Below are 17,860 nucleotides of genomic sequence, written 5' to 3' on the forward strand. Positions count from 1 at the left end.
ACTTTGCTCAAAAACTGCATGAATTTATGTAAAACTCCGTTATCTCGCTTTTTAGATTAGAATCAATCTAAACATCGGGTCATAGACAGAGAACACAGGGGGCTAACACCTTCAACATATTGTCTAGCTGTCACTATTGTTAACAGCTAACCCGAGAATGCAACTTTTTTAAAAAAAGGTTTTTGATTTACACATGAAAGAAGTGAAACTATCACTGTATTCTAACAGATGAAAGGCTTAACAGACAATCAATTTTTCAATGTATAATTTCAGTTACATCACACTGTAAATTTTTGCTATAAATTCTGTGTTACGATCGAGCCCTCCACTATCACCTGATGAAGGAGCGTCGCTCCGAAAGCTAGTGCTTCCAATTAAACCTGTTGGACTATAACCTGGTGTTGTGTGACTTTTAACTTTGTACACCCCAGTCCAACACCGGCATCTCCAAATCATTCAAGAATGGTTTTCAGTTATACGTTCATGGAATTTTATCAATGTCAGATGCAATTTACAGATTTGTTTTGTGCAAAAGGTGACCTAGCAGGTTTTTGGGTAATGCAGGACAATGGAATTTGGTGTGGGTACTGTTAAGCAGACACAGTTTTGTTGTCTGGTCATGTCTTTCTGGAATTCCTGAAGATAATGCCTTTCCTTTCCATGGTCTGCAATCAGATAAGGATGAAAGGGTTAAAGTAAATGATGTCCGACATTTCCTGAAGCGGAATTCCTGTCAACTTCAGCTGAAGAAAGGTGAAGACTATTTCATCATGGGCCAAGATGGGAGAAGCATTGATGGAAGTGGCAAGTAAGTCCATTTTTATGAATTGTCAGCAGAGCAAGTCAGATTTGATTGGAGATCAACAGGATATCATAGGAGTTTCATTGCCTGCATTTCTCAAGCCACTAGGAACTGATAAAAATGCAGCCACACCCAAACTATGAGAATCAATTCAAAAGAAATGAAATAACAAAGCAGATACTGAAACTCTACATTATTCTCTGATGGTTTCTATGAAAAGTGTTGTTACATTCTATGCAGGATGGTGGTCCAGTTTGAGCTTCTGCACAAAGTCGATATCATGACCCATTTTCCCATCATTGTTACTTGCCAGTAAAATAGTCCAGCAGATTTATTCCGACATTACTAGGAGTCAACACCTTTCTCTTGAGATATTCCTGGGCCAAATGTTGCCAGAATTGCTTCTTCCTCCAGGATGCTATTCTGCTCACGATGAAGAAATAGCTAATTCTTGTTTTCCATCTGCAGGATTCAGTATTTATTTGATGCCAAATCATGGATTGAGGAAATTCCATCAGCTGATACCTGTGAGCTTCGGAAATACCGCAGTGCCTGCAAAAGCCTGAACGATTCCATGAATGACCTTTTAAATCGGGGGTGCCAAATGTAGCGTGTGCCCAAACAGAGCTTCAAGGCTGACATATTAAATACATACTCTTAAAAGTAATACATTAATTGGTCTGTATAATAAAGTTTAGAAAATTACACCATTTATGAAACTTCAAGTAGTGTTCCTCCCCTTAATATGTCTTAGCTCATATGTGAGTCAAGATTACAGGAATCTCTTTTGTGATGTTATCATGAGGCACGTTATAATAATGTTTTTACATATCTGTCATCAGCATAATGCATTCTGTTCTCAAGGTTGAACTGGGTCACCAATGTTTGGGTCAGTTATAGCTGAAGCTGTGAGCTGGTACTAAAAAACAGAAGTTGAAAGAAATTCAACATGAATACCTAGATTGTAAATCCTGTCTATTAACTCTTTCCTTTCCATGATGTGATGCTCCAAATATTTCTTCCAGGTGAAAGCTTCTTTCTCTTTGTGTTTCCTTCCATTGTCTGCAAAAAAAATCAAAATTCTGGATAGTGAAGAAGGCGTTTGGTATGCTTTCCTTTATTGGGCAGCGTATTGAATACAGGAGTTGGGAGGTCATGTTGTGGCTGTACAGGTCATTGGTTAGGTCACTGTTGGAATATTGCATGCAATTCTGGTCTCCTTCCTATCAGAAGGATGTTGTGAAACTTGAAAGGCTTCAGAAAAGATTTGCAAGGATGTTGCCAGGATTGGACGATTTAAGCTATAGGGAAAGGCTGAACAGGCTGGGGCAGTTTTCCCTGGAGTGTCTGAGGCTGAGGGGTGACCTTATAGAGGTTTACAAAATTATGAGGGTCATGGATAGGAAAAATAGACAAAGTCTTTTCCCTTGGGTGGGCAAGTCCAGAATTAGAGGGCATAGGTTTAGGGTGAGAGGGGAAAGATATAAAAGAGATCTAAGGGGCAACTTTTTCACACAGAGGGTGGTACATGTATGGAATGAGCTGCCAGAGGATGTGGTGGAGGCTGGTACAATTGCAACATTTAAAAGGTAAGTGGATGGGTATATGAATAGGAAGAGTTTGGAGGGATATGTGCCAGGTGCTGGCATGTGGGACTAGATTGGGTGGGGATATCCGGTCGGCATGGACGGGTTGGACCGAAGGGTCTGTTTCCATGCTGTACATCTTTATGACTATGACTCTAAGTACAAACAGTGCGGTTTCCTTGAAGAACTCACGAGAACATCTGTTCCTTTAGTTTTTAATTTTAATACTGAACTTCTCTTGTACTCTGCAGCATTACATTGAACGTTCATCCAAATTTAGGGGCAATCAGTCTGTGGATGAGTGACATTTAGGGTAAAGATAAATCCTGACAACTACAACTTGACAATTCACTTCCCATGATGCTTTGCGGCTGGCACACAGAAGCCACTTGAACAATCAAGGACCTGGCAACTCGACATTAAACTGACATGACAACATCCAAATAAATTTTAATCAGGCTCTTACTGGCAGCGCCAGAGTCCGTACACCCAAGGAATCAACTGATAATCTCAATCCACTTCATTTACCTGCCTCATTCTAACCAGTACCCAAAGCTTCACAAGCTATGGGAAGCACGGTGACTCAGTGGTTAGCACTGCTGCCTCACTGTGCCAGGGACCTGGGTTTCACCACCACCTTTGCTGACTGTCTATGTGGAGTTTGCACGTTCTCCCCAAGCCTGTGAGCCTTTTCGTCGGGTGCTCTGGATTTTCTCCCCACAGTCCAAAGACAAGCAGGTTAGCTGGATTGGCCATGCTAAATTGTTCATAGTGTCCAGAGATGTGTAAGCGAGGTGGATTAGCTATGGTAAGTGTGGGGCTAATGGGATAGAGTAGGGGCCGTAGGTCTGGATTGGATGCTGTTTGAAGCGTCAGTACAGACTTTAGGGCAAATTAGCTTCTTTCAACAGTGTTTCTATGATTGTAGTAACCTCCTGTTTAATTACATGTTACCTTAACTACACACCTAACAAATAGCTACAGCCATTCGCTAATTAAGCACTCCCACTCAAGGGGCATCCAGACATTTCACTGACTTGGCCCTCTTAATCTTCAAAACAATTGCCCCCACCACTCACTCACCATGCCTCTTGCCCACAACTCTACCTGGCACCTCTTCATGGCTCACTCACCTGGCAAATGTTTGCCAGAAAAAAAGTATTGACCAAAGCTAAATAGGCATGGATCTGGGACTAATCTGCATTGATTATACTTCTTGAGCTTTTAAGGAACAACGTTTGGGGCTGTCTTTTAACATCTGTAAATTACAAAAGTGTATTAGAGTCATAGTCATAGAGTAATACAGCAGGGAAAAAGACCCTTCAGCTCAAACTGTCCATGCTGACATTGTGCCCACTCAGCTAGTTCCAGTACCTGTATTTTTGTTCATATCCCTCTAAGCTTTCCCATCCATGTACCTATCCAAATGTTTTTTATTTAAATGTTGCTATTGTACCTGCCGCATTCACTATAACTCAGGCTTCCCAGCCCTGGCAACATCCTCATAAATCTTCTTTGCGCTCTTTTCAGTTTAAATATGTCTTTTCTATAAGAAGGTGACCAAAGCTGTAAACAATACTTCAAGTGCTGCCTCACCAACGTTTTGTGCAACTGTAACATAACATCCCAACTCCTACACTCAACCGATGAAGGCCAGCATGCTAAATGCCTTATTCACTACTCTATCTACCTATGACAGCACTTTCAAAGGACTATGTACTTGTACTCTTCGGTCCCTCTGTTCCACAACACTCCTCAGGAACTTACCATTTACTATATAAGTTCTAGGAGAAAGTGAGGACTGCAGATGCTGGAGATCAGAGCTGAAAATGTGTTGCTGGAAAAGGAAGAAGATTGCAGGTTAGGAAGGCAGTGCTGAGTTCGAGGGATTTGACTGAGACAAGGTGGGGGGAGGGGAAATGAGAAAACTGGAGAAATCTGAGTTCATCCCTTGTGGTTGGAGGGTTCCTAGGCGGAAGATGAGGCGCTCTTCCTCCAACTGAAACCACCAGAGATAACTGAAAGTCAGTGCCTCCATAACAACAATAGGTAATAATACGATAGGTGACGCAAATAGAATATCACAAGTGAAATGTTAATGCAAATTAATGAGTAAACAAGTATTTAAGATTAAGTAAGTTTAAGACACAGCTGCTGAGATTGGCCAACTACCTGTTGGTACCTGTCAGATGTAGGAGGTCATGGAACCTACTGGTGTCCAAGATGACGAGTTAGTTCCTTGAAAGTGGACTTGCAGGTAGACAGGGTTGTGAAGAAGACGTTTGGCACGCTTGCCTTCATAGGTCAGAACATTTGAGTATCAAAGTTAGGATATCATGTTACATCTGTACTAGACATTGGTGAGGCAACTTATAGAATACTGCGTATAATTCTGGATGCCCTTCTGTAGGAAGTATCTTGTTAAATGTGAGATGGTATGAAAAAGATTTATAAGTATGTTGCCGCAACTGAATGGTTTGAGTTATCGAGAGAAGCTGAATAGCCTGTGGCTTATTTCTGCCGCAGGCAGAGGGATGATTTTGTAGAGTTTTATAAAATCATGGATAGGGTGAATAGCTGAGGTCTTTTCTTAAGGTGAGGGAGTCCAGAACTTAGCTTCAAGGTGAGAGAGGAAAGATTTAAATAGGACCTGAGAGGTAACTTATTTGCGCAGAGGATGGTGCATGAATGGAATGAGCTGCCAGAGGACTTGATGTAATAATTACAACATTTAAAAGACATTGTGATAGGTATATGAAGAGGAAAGGTTTAGAGGGTTATGGGCCAAATGCTGGCAAATTGGATGAGGTCAGATTGAGGCGTATCACTCCATTATTCCATGTCCAGGAAATGATCCAAGCTATGGAAACATGAGCTCTGTATTTCAGGACTCAAACAGTGGCTGAAGGCACAGTGGCAAGTCCTCCAGCCTGAAAGTTATGTGGATACCATATTTCAAGATGTGGTCACATCACATCTTAAGGGACAAGAGGAACAAATGAATGATTGACCACTAAACAGTCCAAGAGAAACAAACAAGTCACACACAAGTCAACTAGGATCTTGCTAATAAATCAGTACGTTGCCGCTTTGGAAGATGACGAGAGCACTTACTCATCAAGGGAGTGCAATCACAGTCAGGCTTCTGCTTCCACAGGTAGCCCGATTGCCCATATGCGGAGGAAGACCACATAAGCAGAGCTAGTGACAGGGGATTCATTGGATAACAGAACATTGAGGGGTGACCTTATAGAGGTTTACAAAATTATGAGGGGCATGGATAGGGTAAATAGGCAATGTCTTTTCCCTGGGGTCGGGGAGTCCAGAACTAGAGGGTATAGGTTTACGGTGAGAGGGGAAAGATATAAAAGAGACCTGCGGGGCAAATGTTTCATGCAGAGGGTGGTACATGAATGGAATGAGCTGCCAGGGGAAGTAGTGGAGGCTGGTATAATTGCAACATTTAAAAGGTAAGTGGATGGGTATATGAATAGGAAGGGTTTGGAGGGATATGGTCCGAGTCCTGGCAGGTGGGACTAGATTGGGTTGGGATATCTGGTTGGTATGGACAGGTTGGACCGAAGGGTCTGTTTCCGTGCTGTACATCTCTATGACTCTATGATTCTATATGTTCCTGTGGCCATCATCGCAAATTCTGTATGGAATGTCACCTCCATGGCGCAGGGTCAAGGATAGCACAAAGCGGCGATTGAGGGCATTCTTTGGTTGGAGTGTGACCAGCCAGAAGTTGTGATCTACATTGTTCCCAAAGGCTTGTTTGGGAAGTACAACGTCAATATGAAATCAGGATTTAAGGTGCTAAAAACAAACTTCGCAAGCAGAACCAGAAATATAATAATCCCCCAATAACACATGAAATTGAGAATGGAAATAGAATAACTCAGATGAATTAATGTTTGGAAAACATGGTTCAGAATTGTTGGCTTTAAATTCCTGGAACACTACAACTGACTGGAGGGAAGATGGCTCAGATACAAGCCATCTGATTTTTAATGAAGTCCTTGTGGTGTATTTTGTCCATGCCATTGGGAGGGCTGGAAACATCAAATTTTACAGCACAGAAGGAGGCCATTCAATCCAGTACGTCATCACCAACTCCTGATACAGCCATCAAACTATTCCCATTCTCCAGCTCTATCTCTGTAGCCCTTTAAATTCATCAACTTTCTTAATAGGGATTGAGGAGTGATGATGGGAGAGAGGAGGGAAACACTAGGACTTGGAGAATACTTTAAGATAAAGCTAGCACTATTGTAGAGAAAAGAAATTTAGTTGTACTCAGGGAGAAAGAAAGGATGTCCAAAACACAGTTCACATGTGGAGTACAGTACATAAAGTCAGTGAGTTTAAAATACGGTTTGCAATGTCTAATCATGATAGTGTGGCAGTGAAAGAGACGCAGTTAAAAGAATGGTAAGATTGTGTGTTAAATATATGTGTGTGTAACTTGATGAGCAAGATGGAAATTGAAGAGCAGTAGCATTGTTAAGTAGTTAGCAGAGCAAGAGAAGGAAAACATCTCGGGGAATCCAGGACAGAGTCCATTAGGCGACAACTACGGAATAAGAATAGTACAATTAAACAGCTCAATGTAGTCCATAGACTGCAAAACAGTGAAAATGTTTTAGAGGAACAAAGTTACAGTGAAATTACAAAGAAATGCCAATCTTTCAAAATGATCAGGGAGGGAGGTAAAAGAGTGGCATCGCTAATCAGGGAACGTATCAGAGCTGCAGAAAGGGAGGTCATCGGGGAGGGTTTGTCTACTGAGTCAGTATGGGTGGAAGTCAGAAACAGGAAAGCAGCAGTCACTTAATTGAGGGCATTCTTTGGTTGGAGTGTGACCAGCCAGAGGTTGTGATCTACATTGTTCCCAAAGGCTTGTTTGGGAAGTACGATGTCAACATGAAATCAGGATTTAAGGTGCTAGGACACCCCCAATAGCAATGGAGACATGGAGGAGCAGATTGAGAGGCAGATTTTGGAAAGGTGCAGAAGTAACAAGGTTGTTGTCAGGGGTGACTTCAACTTCCCTAACATTGATTGGAACCTCCTGAGTGCAAATACTTTGGATGGAGCATACTTTGTCAGGTGTGCATTTAGGAAGGGTTCCTGGCTCAATATGTAGGGAGGCCATATTGGATTTGTTGCTTGGCAACGAACCAGGTCAGGTGTCAGATCTCTCAGTGGGAGAGCATTACAGTGGTAGTGATCATAACTCCCTGACCTTTAGTATACTCATGGAAAGGGATAGGAACTGATGGTATTGGACAGTATTTAATTGGAGGAGGGGGAATAACAATTCTATTAGGCAGGAATTGTGGAGCATAAATTGGGAACAGGTATCGTCAGGCAAATGCATGTCAGAACTATGGAGGTTGTTTATGGAGCACTTGCTGCAAGTGTTAAATGGGTTTGGCCTACTGAGGCAAGGAAAGGATAGTAGTGACATGGAACATTGGATGACAAGAGATGTGGGACATCTAGTCAAGAAGAAGAAGGAAGCTTACTTAAGTTGAGGAAGCAAGGATCAAGCAGGGCTCTAGAGGGTTACAAGGTAGCCAGGAAGGAACTGAGAATGGACTTAGGAGAGCTAGAACACGACATGATAAAGGTTTAGCGGGGAGGATTAAGGAAAACCATAAGGCCCTCTACACGTACGTGAGGAACAAGAGGATGGCCAGAGTGAGGGTAGGGCCGATCAGGGATAGTGGAGGGAACTTGTGCCTGGAGTCAGAGGAAATAGGGGAGGTCCTTAATTAATACTTTGCTTCAGTATTCACGAGTGAGAGGGACATTGTCGTTTGTGAGGATAGCATGAAACAGGCTGATATGCTCAAACACGCTGATGTTAAGAAGGAAGATGTGCTGAAAACATGTGTCCCTGGGGCCAGATGGAATGTACCCAACGTTACTACAGGAAGCCAGGGAAGAGATTGCTGCACCTTTGCCAACGATCTTTGCATCCTCACTGTCCACTGGAGTTGTACCAGATGATTTGAAGGTAGTAAATGTTATTCCCCTGTTCAAGAAAGGGAATAATTATAACCCTGGAACTTACAGACCAGTCAGTCTTACATCAATGGTGGACGAATTAGTGGAGAGGATGCTGAGAGACAGTGTTTATGGTTATTTGGAAAAGCATGGCTTGATTAGAAATATCACATGGCTTTGTGAGGGGACAGGTCATGCCTCACAAGCCTTACTGAATTATTTGAGGATGTGACAAAACCGATTGATGAAGGTAGAGCAGTGGATATGGTATATATGAATTTTAGCAAGATGTTTGATAAGGTGCCCCATGGTGGGCTTATTCAGAAAGTAAGGAGCCATGGGATACAAGGAAATTTGGTTGTCTGGATACAGAATTGGCTGGCCTATGGAAGGCAGAGTGTGGTAATAGATGAAAAATATTCAGCCCAGAGCTCAGAGACTAATGGTGATCCACAGGGATCTGTTCTGGGACCTCTACTCTTTGTGATTTGTATAAATGACGTGGATGAGGAAGTGGAAGGGTGAATTAGTACACTTGCTGATGATGCAAAGATTGGTGGAGTTGTGGATTGTGTGAAGGACTGATGTGTTTTGCAACGATAAATTGACAGGATGCAGAGCTGGCCTGAGAAGTAGCAAATGGAGTTCAAAATGGAAAAGTGTGAAGTGATTCATTTTGGAAGTTTGAATTTGAATGCAGATTACAGGGTTAAAGGCAGGATTCTCGGTAGTGTGGAGGAACAGAGAGGTCTTGGGGCCCACATCCATAGATCTCTCAAGGTTGCCACCCAAGGTTGTTAAGAAGGCGTACAGTGTGTTGGCTTTCATTAGCAGGGGGATTGAGTTTAACAGCCATGAGATTATGCTGCAGCTCTGTAAATCCCTGTTCAGATCACAATTGGAATATTGTGTTCAGTTTTAGTCACCTCATTATAGGAAGAATGTGGAAGCTTTAGAGAAGGTGCAGAAGAGATTTACCAGGATGCTGCCTGGACTGGAGACATGTCAAAGAACAAAGAAAATTACAGCACACGAACAGGCCCTACGGCCCTCCAATCCTGTGCCGATCCAGATTCTGTATCTAAATGTGCCATCTATTTTTTAAGGATCTGTATCCCTCTGCCCCCTGCCTACTCATATATCTGTCTAGATGCATCATAAATGATATTATCATGCCTGCCTCTGCCACCTCCACTGGCAACACATTCCAGACACCACTGCCCTCAGTGTAAAGAACTTTCCACGCATATCTCCCTTAAACTTTTTCCCTCTCACCTTGAACTCGTGATCCTAGTAATTGAATCACCCACTCTGGGAAAAAAAGCTTTTTGCTATCCACCCTGTCTATATCTCTCATGATTTTGTAGGCCTCAATCAGGCCCCCCTGGAATCTCCATCTTTTTAATGAAAATAATCCTAATTTACTCAACCTCTCTTCATCGTTAGCACCCTCCATACCAGGCACCACCCTGGTGAACCTCCTCTGTACCCTCCCCAAAGCATCCACATCCTTCTGGTAATGTGGCAACCAGAACTGTACGCAGTATTCCAAATGTGGCCGAACAAAAATCTTATACAACTGTAACATGACCTGCCAACTCTTGTACTCAGTGCCCCATCGGGGAAGGAAAGCATGCCGTATGCCTTCCTGACCACTCTTGTGACCACCTTCAGGGAACAATTGACCTGAACACCCAGATCTCTATGTACATCAATTTTCCCCAGGGCTTTTCCATTTACTGTATAGTTTGCTCTTGAATTGGATCTTCCAAAATGCACTTCCTCACATTTGTCCAGATTTAACTCCATCTGCCATTTCTCTGCCCAGGTCTCCAATCTATCTATATTCTGCTGCGACAGTCCCCTTTCACCACCTGCCCCTCCACCAATCTTACTATCATCTGCAAATTTGCTAATCAGCCAACCTATACCTTCCTCCAAGTCATTTATGTATATCGCAAAAAACAGTGGTCCCAACACTGATTCCTGTGGAACACCACTGGTCACAGGTCTCCATTTTTAGAAACTTTTTTCCACTACTACTCTCTGTCTCCTATTGCCCAGCCAGCTCTCTATCCATCTAGCTGGTACACCCTGGACCCCACACGCCTTCATTTTCTCCATCAGCCCACCATGCACATTTGATATGTGAGAGGCTTTTAATCAAACAACTTTCTGAAATGTTTGTAGATGACATCTGAAGAGCTTCCCTCATTGATCAAATTTGTCACTTCCTCAAAGAATTCTATTAAGTTGGTAAGACATGATCTTTCCTACACAAAACCATGTTGCCTATCACCGATAAGCCCATTTTCTTCCAAATGGAAATAGATCCTATCCCGCACTATCTTCTTCAGCAGCTTCCTTACCACTGAGTAAGGCTCACTGGTCCTGAAGAAGGGCTCATGCCCGAAATGTCGATTCTCCTGCTCCTTTGATGCTGCCTGACCTGCTGTGCTTTTCCAGCAACACATTATCATCACTGGTCTATAATTACCTGAATTATCCCTGATACCCTTCTTACACAAGGGGACAACATTAGCAATTATCCAGTCCTCCAGGACCTCATCCGTACACAAGGATGCTGCAAAAGTATCCGTTAAGACCCCAGCTATTTCCTCCCTTCCTTCCCTCAGCAACCTAGGATAGATTCCATCTGGACCTGGGGACCTGTCCACCTTAATGCCTTTTAGAATATGTAAAACTTCCTTCCTCCTAATACAAAGTTGGCCGAGAGTAATCAAGCATCTATCCCTAACCTCAATATCTGTCATGTTCCTCTCCTCGGTGAATACTGATGCAAAGTACTCACTAAGAATCTGACTCCATGCATAATTTTCCTTCTTTGTCCTTCAGTGGACCAACCCTTTCTCTAGATCCTTCTTGTTCTTTATATTACAAATAAAAGGCTTTGGGATTTTCCTTAACCCTGTTGCTAAAGATGTTTCATAACCCTTTTAGCCCTCTTAATTCCTCATTTCAGATTGGCCCTACTTTCCCAGTATTCTTTCAAAGCTTCATCTGTCTTCAGTCACCTAGACCTTATATATGCTATCTTTTTCCTCATAGCTAGTCTCACAATTTCACCCATAATCTTGCCATTTCTATCCCTCATTTTTACAGGGACATGTCTGTCCTGCACTCTAATCAATCGCTCTTTAAAAGCGTCCCACATATCAAATGTGCATTTACCCTCAAACTGCTGCTCCCAATCTACATTCTCCAGCTCCTGACAAAATTTGCTGTAGTTGGCCTTCCCCAATTTAATACTCTTCCTTTAGGACGACTCTAGTCTTTGTCCATGAGTATTCTAAAATTTACGGAATTGTGATCACTATTCCCAAAGTAATCCTTTACTGAAACTTCAACTGGCTCATTCCCCAACTCCAGGTCCAGTATGGCCCCTTCCTGAGTTGGACTATTTACATACTGCTTTATAAAGCCCTCCTGGATTTTCCTTACGAATTCTGCTCCATCTAAACCTCTAACACTAAGTTTTAGAGTCAGTCAAACCCAGTCAACTTTTAGAAAATTATTATCTCCCATCACTACCAGCCTGTTGCTCCTACATCTTTCCATAATCTGTTTACATATGTGTACCTCTACCGCAAGCTTGCTGTTGGGAGGCCTGTAGTACAGCTCAACATTGTTACCGTACCCTTTCTATTTCTGAGCTCTGCCCATATTGTCTCACTGCTTGAGTCCTCCATTGTGCCCTCCTTGAGCACAGTTGTGATATCCTCCGTGACTAGTAATGCAACTCCTGAAGCATTTATGTCCTTGGATATTTAATTGCTAATCTTGCCCTTCCCTCAACCAAGCCCTTCAACAAAGAAAGGTTGAGGGATCTAGAGCTTTTCTGATTGGAGTATAGAAGGATGAGTGGTGTCTTGGTAGAGGTGTACAAGATGATGAGAGACATAGATAGAGTGGATAGCCAGAGACTTTTTCCCAGGGTGGAAATGTCTATCACAAGGGCGCATAATTTTAAGGTGATTGGAGGAAGGTTTAGGGGAGATGTCAGAGGCAGGTTCTTTACACAGAGAGTACGTGGAATGCACTGTCAGCGGTGGTCGTAGAGTCAGATACATTCGGAACATTTAAGCTACTGTTGGATAGGTACATGGATGATAGTACAATGAAGGGGATGTGGGTCACTTTGAACTTAGAGTAGGATAGATGGTTTGCATGACATAGAGGGCTGAAAGGCTAGTACTGTGCTGGATTGTTCTACATTTCTATGTTATTTTATAATTAAGGGCTTCAATCAGCCATTTTAAAAACTGCATTTCTGATAGTATAAAAGACGTAGCGAGGAAATTGTTCCTTGATTGCATTCAGGAGAGTTTCCCCCAGGGAAACCTGAAAGGTTATAGTCTACCCTTAACTTTTTCAATACTTTGGATATATCACAACCATCCCTCCGACCTAATCAATGTGAGGTGTTATCAATGAAACCATGTGGCCACTCCTACAAGCAAGGATAATTTCTAGGATGGGGTCCTTGGGGATGATGTGGGCCAAGTTGATCAAACATCTCTGAGGCAACATATTTCAGAATGGTGTTAGAGAATGGCGTGCAACAATTGAGAGTAAGAAAAACAACTAGCAGAGAGTTAATTTTCAAAGGGCAAGAATTGTTCTGAGCACGATTGATCGCAATAAGAGGTTGGCAGAAGAGAAAACACTAATTAAACAACAGGCCTCCCTGAAAGAGCAGAGTGATGAGATAGAATCGAGATATATTTCCTTTCATTGAAATGTTAAGACAAACAAATCCAAAATTTCCTGGATGACAGAGCAGGTGGAAATACAAATTTGAGTGTAAATCTGTGTTCATTCCAAGTGTAAATCAAAATATATAATAGAGAATCATCAGCAATGCCTAAAATTGCTTTGGGGTTGATGGGCGTGCTTTCATAATCAACGAAGAGAAGCAAAGAGGAACTATGAGAAGAGATTAGAAGCGAACATAAAATCAAAACTCAGTCTTTTCTTGGAATACAAAAATTAAAGAGAGCTGAAAAGGTGGAATGGGCAGATCAGAGACCAAATGGAGGAAGTAGCACAGCTAAGGGATTTAGTGAATACCTTGCATATATTTTCACAAAAGAGGCCATGACGACAGGAAAAGAAACTTGTCATCAGAGGGACTCAAGAATAATAAGGAAGAAGTGTTGGTTTGATAATGACACTTCACATTGTTAAGCCCCGAGAGATGGCTGAGATACATAGAGTCATAGAGATGTACAGCACGGAAACAGACCCTTCGGTCCAACCCGTCCATGCCGGCCAGATATCCCAACCCAATCTAGTCCCACCTGCCAGCAACTGGCCCATATCCCTCCAAACCCTTCCTATTCATATACCCATCCAAATGCCTTTTAAATGTTTCAATTGTACCAGTCTCCACCACTTCCTCTGGCAGCTCATTCCATACATATATCACCCTCTCTGTGAAAAGGTTGCCCCGTAGGTCTCTTTTATATCATTTCCCTTTCACCCTAAACCTATGCCCTCTAGTTCTGGACTCCCCAACCCCAGGGAAAAGACTTTTCCATGCCCCTCATAATTTTGTAAACCTCTATAAGGTCACCCCTCAGCCTCCAACACTCCAGGGAAAACAGCCCCAGCCTGTTCAGCCTCTCCCTCTACCTCAAATCCTCCAAAGCTGGCAACATCCTTGTAAATCTTTTCTGAATCCTTTCAAGTTTCACAACATCTTTCTGATAGGAAAGAGACCAGAAATGCACGCAATATTCCAACAGTGGCCTAACCAATGTCCTGTACAGCTGCAACATAACCTCCCAACTACTGTACTCAATAGTCTGACCAATAAAAGAAAGCATACCAAACGCCTTCTTCACTATCCTATCTACCTGTGACTCCACTTTCTAAGAGCTATGAGCCTGCACTCCAAGGTCTCTTTGTTCAGCAACACTCCCTAGGACCTTACCATTAAGCGTATAAGTCCTGCTAAGATTTGCTTTCCCAAAATGCAGCACCTCACATTTAACTGAATTAAATTCCATCTGCCACTTCTCAGCCCATTGGCCCATCTGTCACATCTACTGCTCTGCCCTCATCAATCTTCTTTGTTACTTCTTCAAAAAACTCAATCAAGTTTGTGAGACATGATTTTCCACGCACAAAGCCATGTTGACTATCCCGAATCAGTCCTTGCCTTTCCAAATACATGTACATCCTGTCCCTCAGGATTCCCTCCAACAACTTGCCCACCATCGAGGTCAGGCTCACTGGTCTATAGTTACCTGGCTTGTCTTTACCGCCCTTCTTAAACAGTGGCACCACGTCAGCCAACCTCCAGTCTTCCGATACCTCACCTGTGACTATCGATGATACAAATATCTCAGCAAGAGACTCAGCAATCACTTCTCTAGCTTTGCACAGAATTCTAGGGTACATCTATCAGGTCCTGGGGATTTATCCACCTTTCCCCCTTTCATGACATCCAGCACTTCCTCCTCTGTAATATGGACACTTTGCAAAATGTCACCATCTATTTCCCTACAGTCTATATCTTCCATATCCTTTTCCACAGTAAATACTGATGAAAAATACTCATTTGGTATCTCCCTCATTTTCTGCGGCTCCACACAGAGGCCGCCTTGCTGATCTTTGAGGGGCCCTATTCTCTCCCTAGTTGCCCTTTTGTCCTTAATATATTTGTAAAAACCTTTGGATTCGCCTTAATTCTATTTGTCAAAGCTATCTCATGTCCTCTTTTTGCCCTCCTGATTTCCCTCTTAAGTGTACTCCTAATTCCTTTATACTCTTCTAGGGTTTCACTCGATCTATCCTGTCTGTACCTTACATATGCCTCCTTCTTTTTCTTAACTAAACCCTCAATTTCTTTAGTCATCCAGCATTCCCTATATCTACCAGCCTTTCCTTTCACCGTAACAGGAATGTACTTTCTCTGGATTCTCATTATCTCATTTCTGAATCCAAAGTTACAGAAAAAAAATTGAGGGTAGAAACTTTAAAGGCATTGACCTCACCTTTCAGTCATTCCCTTGAGCGAGGGAATGTGTCAAAAGACTGGAGGATTACAAATATTATGGCCTTGTTCAAAAACATTTGTTCGGATGATCCAAGCAATTACAGACTAGTCAGTTTAATGTTAGTTAAAAACTACAATGAAAAAAATGTTTGGTTAATTAGAGAGAGTCAGCACAGATTTCTAAAGATAAAAATCATGCCTAACTAATTCTGTCTTGCCGAACTCCACGAAAGATAACAGAAAGTGTCAATGAAGTAATTCTGTTGATGGATTTACAGAAGGTGTGTGAAACAGTGCCCATAACACATTTATTGGGGAAGATTATAGGTCTCAGTATAGAAAGGATAGTAGCTAGATGAATGCAAGAACTGGCTGAGTGATGGGAAATAGATTGGATAGTAACGTTCAAGAGTTATTTTAGTTTAAGCTGCCAGAAGATCTGTAGTGGAGTTCCCCATGAGTTGGTATCAGAGCCCTTTCTTCTTCTGAGATAGTACAATGATCTTAACAGGGTGGGCAGAGGACAATCTCAAAGGGTGCAGACAATACAAGACAGTTGTTCAACCTGATCTGGAGTATGGGATAGAGTGCTGAACCCCACCTTATAGGAAAGATATGAATATAAAGAAGACAATGCAGAAGCGATTTACAGAAGTGATTCCAGTAATGAGCAACTCTTGTTCTGAGAATGGATTCATGAGGAACGGTGGAGTGCTACAAGGATCGGTGCTGGGTCCACTGCTTTTCGTCATTTATATAAATTAGTTGGATGTGAATACAGGAGGTGTAGTTGGTAAGTTTGCAGATGACACCAAAATTGGAGGTGTAGTTGACAGTGAAGAAGATTACCTCAGAGTAAACGTGATCTTGGTCAGATGGGCAATGGGCTGAGGAGTGGCAGATGGAGTTTAATTCAGTTAAATGTGAGGTGCTGTTTTTGGGAAAGCAAATCTTAGCAGGACTTATATACTTAATGGTAACATCCCAAGGAGTGTTGATGAACAAAGCGACCTTGGAGTGCAGGTTCATAGCTCCTTAAAAGTGGAGTCGCAGGTAGATATAGTGAAGAAGGCTTTTGGTATGCTTTCCTTTATTGGTCAGAGTATTGAGTACAGGAGTTGGGAGAGTAAATAGACAAAGTCGTTTCCCTGGGGTCGGGGAGTCCAGAACTAGAGGGCATAGTTTTAGGGTGAGAGGGGAAAGATATAAAAGAGATCTAAGGGGCAACTTTTTCATGCAGAAGATCGTGTGTGTACACAATGAGCTGCCAGAGGAAGTGGTGGAGGCTGGTACAATTACAGCTTTTAAAAGACATCTGGATGGCTATATGAATAGGAAGGCTTTAGAGGGATTTCGGCCAAGTGCTGGCAAATGGGACTAGATTAGGTTAGGATATCTGGTCGGCATGGATGAGTTGAATCAAAGTTTCTGTTTCAGTGCTGTACATCTCTATGTCTCTATGACTCACAATTGGGACTTGATCTTCGACTTTGAAGACAGCAAGTCTGAGAGGAGACTTGCTTGACATTTTTAAACTCATGTGGGGTCTGCATAGAATAATTACAGACAAGTTGTTCCTGCTGCAAGAAAGAAAGGAATACAAGGTAAAGCCATGTTCAAACTAGGCTATGGTGATGTAAGAGACAATATGAAACTGCAGAAGCTGGGATACAAAGAAGACAATCAGGAAGCTGACAGAGCACAGCAAGGCAGGTGGAGTCATCCAAGTATAAGCCTTCTTCAGTAATGGAGGTGGGGGAGTTGCAGATAAAAAGGAGGGGGAAGGGTTATGGGTGGGAGGGGGTGTGCGGAGTGGTGAGGTGGTAATAGGTGAAGAGATAGTAGGTACGACCTGGTAGGTCAATAGGAGGAATGAATCCGGTTGGTAGATGAAAGGAGTGGTGGGAAGGGATGGGCCGGGCCAGGAAAGGGAGTTGGGAGAATGGGTGGGGAGGTTATTTGAAATTGGAGAACTCAATGTTGAGTCCTCCGGGCTGTAGGCTGCTCAGGCGAGGAGAGGTGTTCCTCTAATTTGCGGTCTAATTCACTGTGGCAATGGAGATCGAGGATGGACATGGTGGAGAGGGGGTGGGAAGGGGAATCTAAATGGGCAGTGACCAGGAGGTCAGGTTGGCTCTTACGGACCCAGCTGAGATGCTCAGCAGAACGTGCCATTACTTTGCATTTGGCTTCACCGCTGTAGAAAAGACCACATCAGGAGCACAAGGTACAGTTAACTAGGTTGGAAGAGAGGCAGAGCTGAAAATGTGTTGCTAGAAAAGCGCAGCAGGTCAGGCAGCATCCAGGGAACAGGAGGATCGACGTTTCGGGCATAAGCCCTTCTTCAGGAATGAGGAAAGTTTGCCCAGCACGCTAAGATAAATGGTAGGGTGGAGGGACTTGGGGGAGGGGCGTCGGAAATGCGATAGGTGG

At 42.8% G+C, this 17,860-nt stretch overlaps 1 protein-coding gene and 1 long non-coding RNA gene across 2 annotated transcripts in view; one reads left to right on the top strand and one right to left on the bottom strand.

Moving 5' to 3' along the window:
- LOC122541280 (complement C4-like) overlaps window positions 1–1,507 on the top strand; it is a 65,125-nt gene extending 63,618 nt beyond the window's left edge. Inside the window, exons 12-13 of the mRNA XM_043677904.1 lie at window positions 676–808; window positions 1,271–1,507. Of these exons, the coding sequence (XP_043533839.1) occupies window positions 676–808; window positions 1,271–1,412 (275 nt within the window). The 3' untranslated portion in view covers window positions 1,413–1,507. The remainder of the gene's footprint in view (window positions 1–675; window positions 809–1,270) is intronic.
- Window positions 1,508–1,804: 297 nt separating this feature from the next.
- The window catches only part of LOC122541284, a 68,507-nt gene continuing 52,451 nt past the window's right edge, over window positions 1,805–17,860 (bottom strand). The window contains exon 3 of the long non-coding RNA XR_006309551.1: window positions 1,805–1,864. This is a non-coding gene — a long non-coding RNA (uncharacterized LOC122541284). The remainder of the gene's footprint in view (window positions 1,865–17,860) is intronic.

The sequence above is a fragment of the Chiloscyllium plagiosum genome, chromosome 37 (genome assembly GCF_004010195.1).
Source record: "Chiloscyllium plagiosum isolate BGI_BamShark_2017 chromosome 37, ASM401019v2, whole genome shotgun sequence".
Classification (NCBI taxonomy): Eukaryota; Metazoa; Chordata; class Chondrichthyes; order Orectolobiformes; family Hemiscylliidae; genus Chiloscyllium; species Chiloscyllium plagiosum.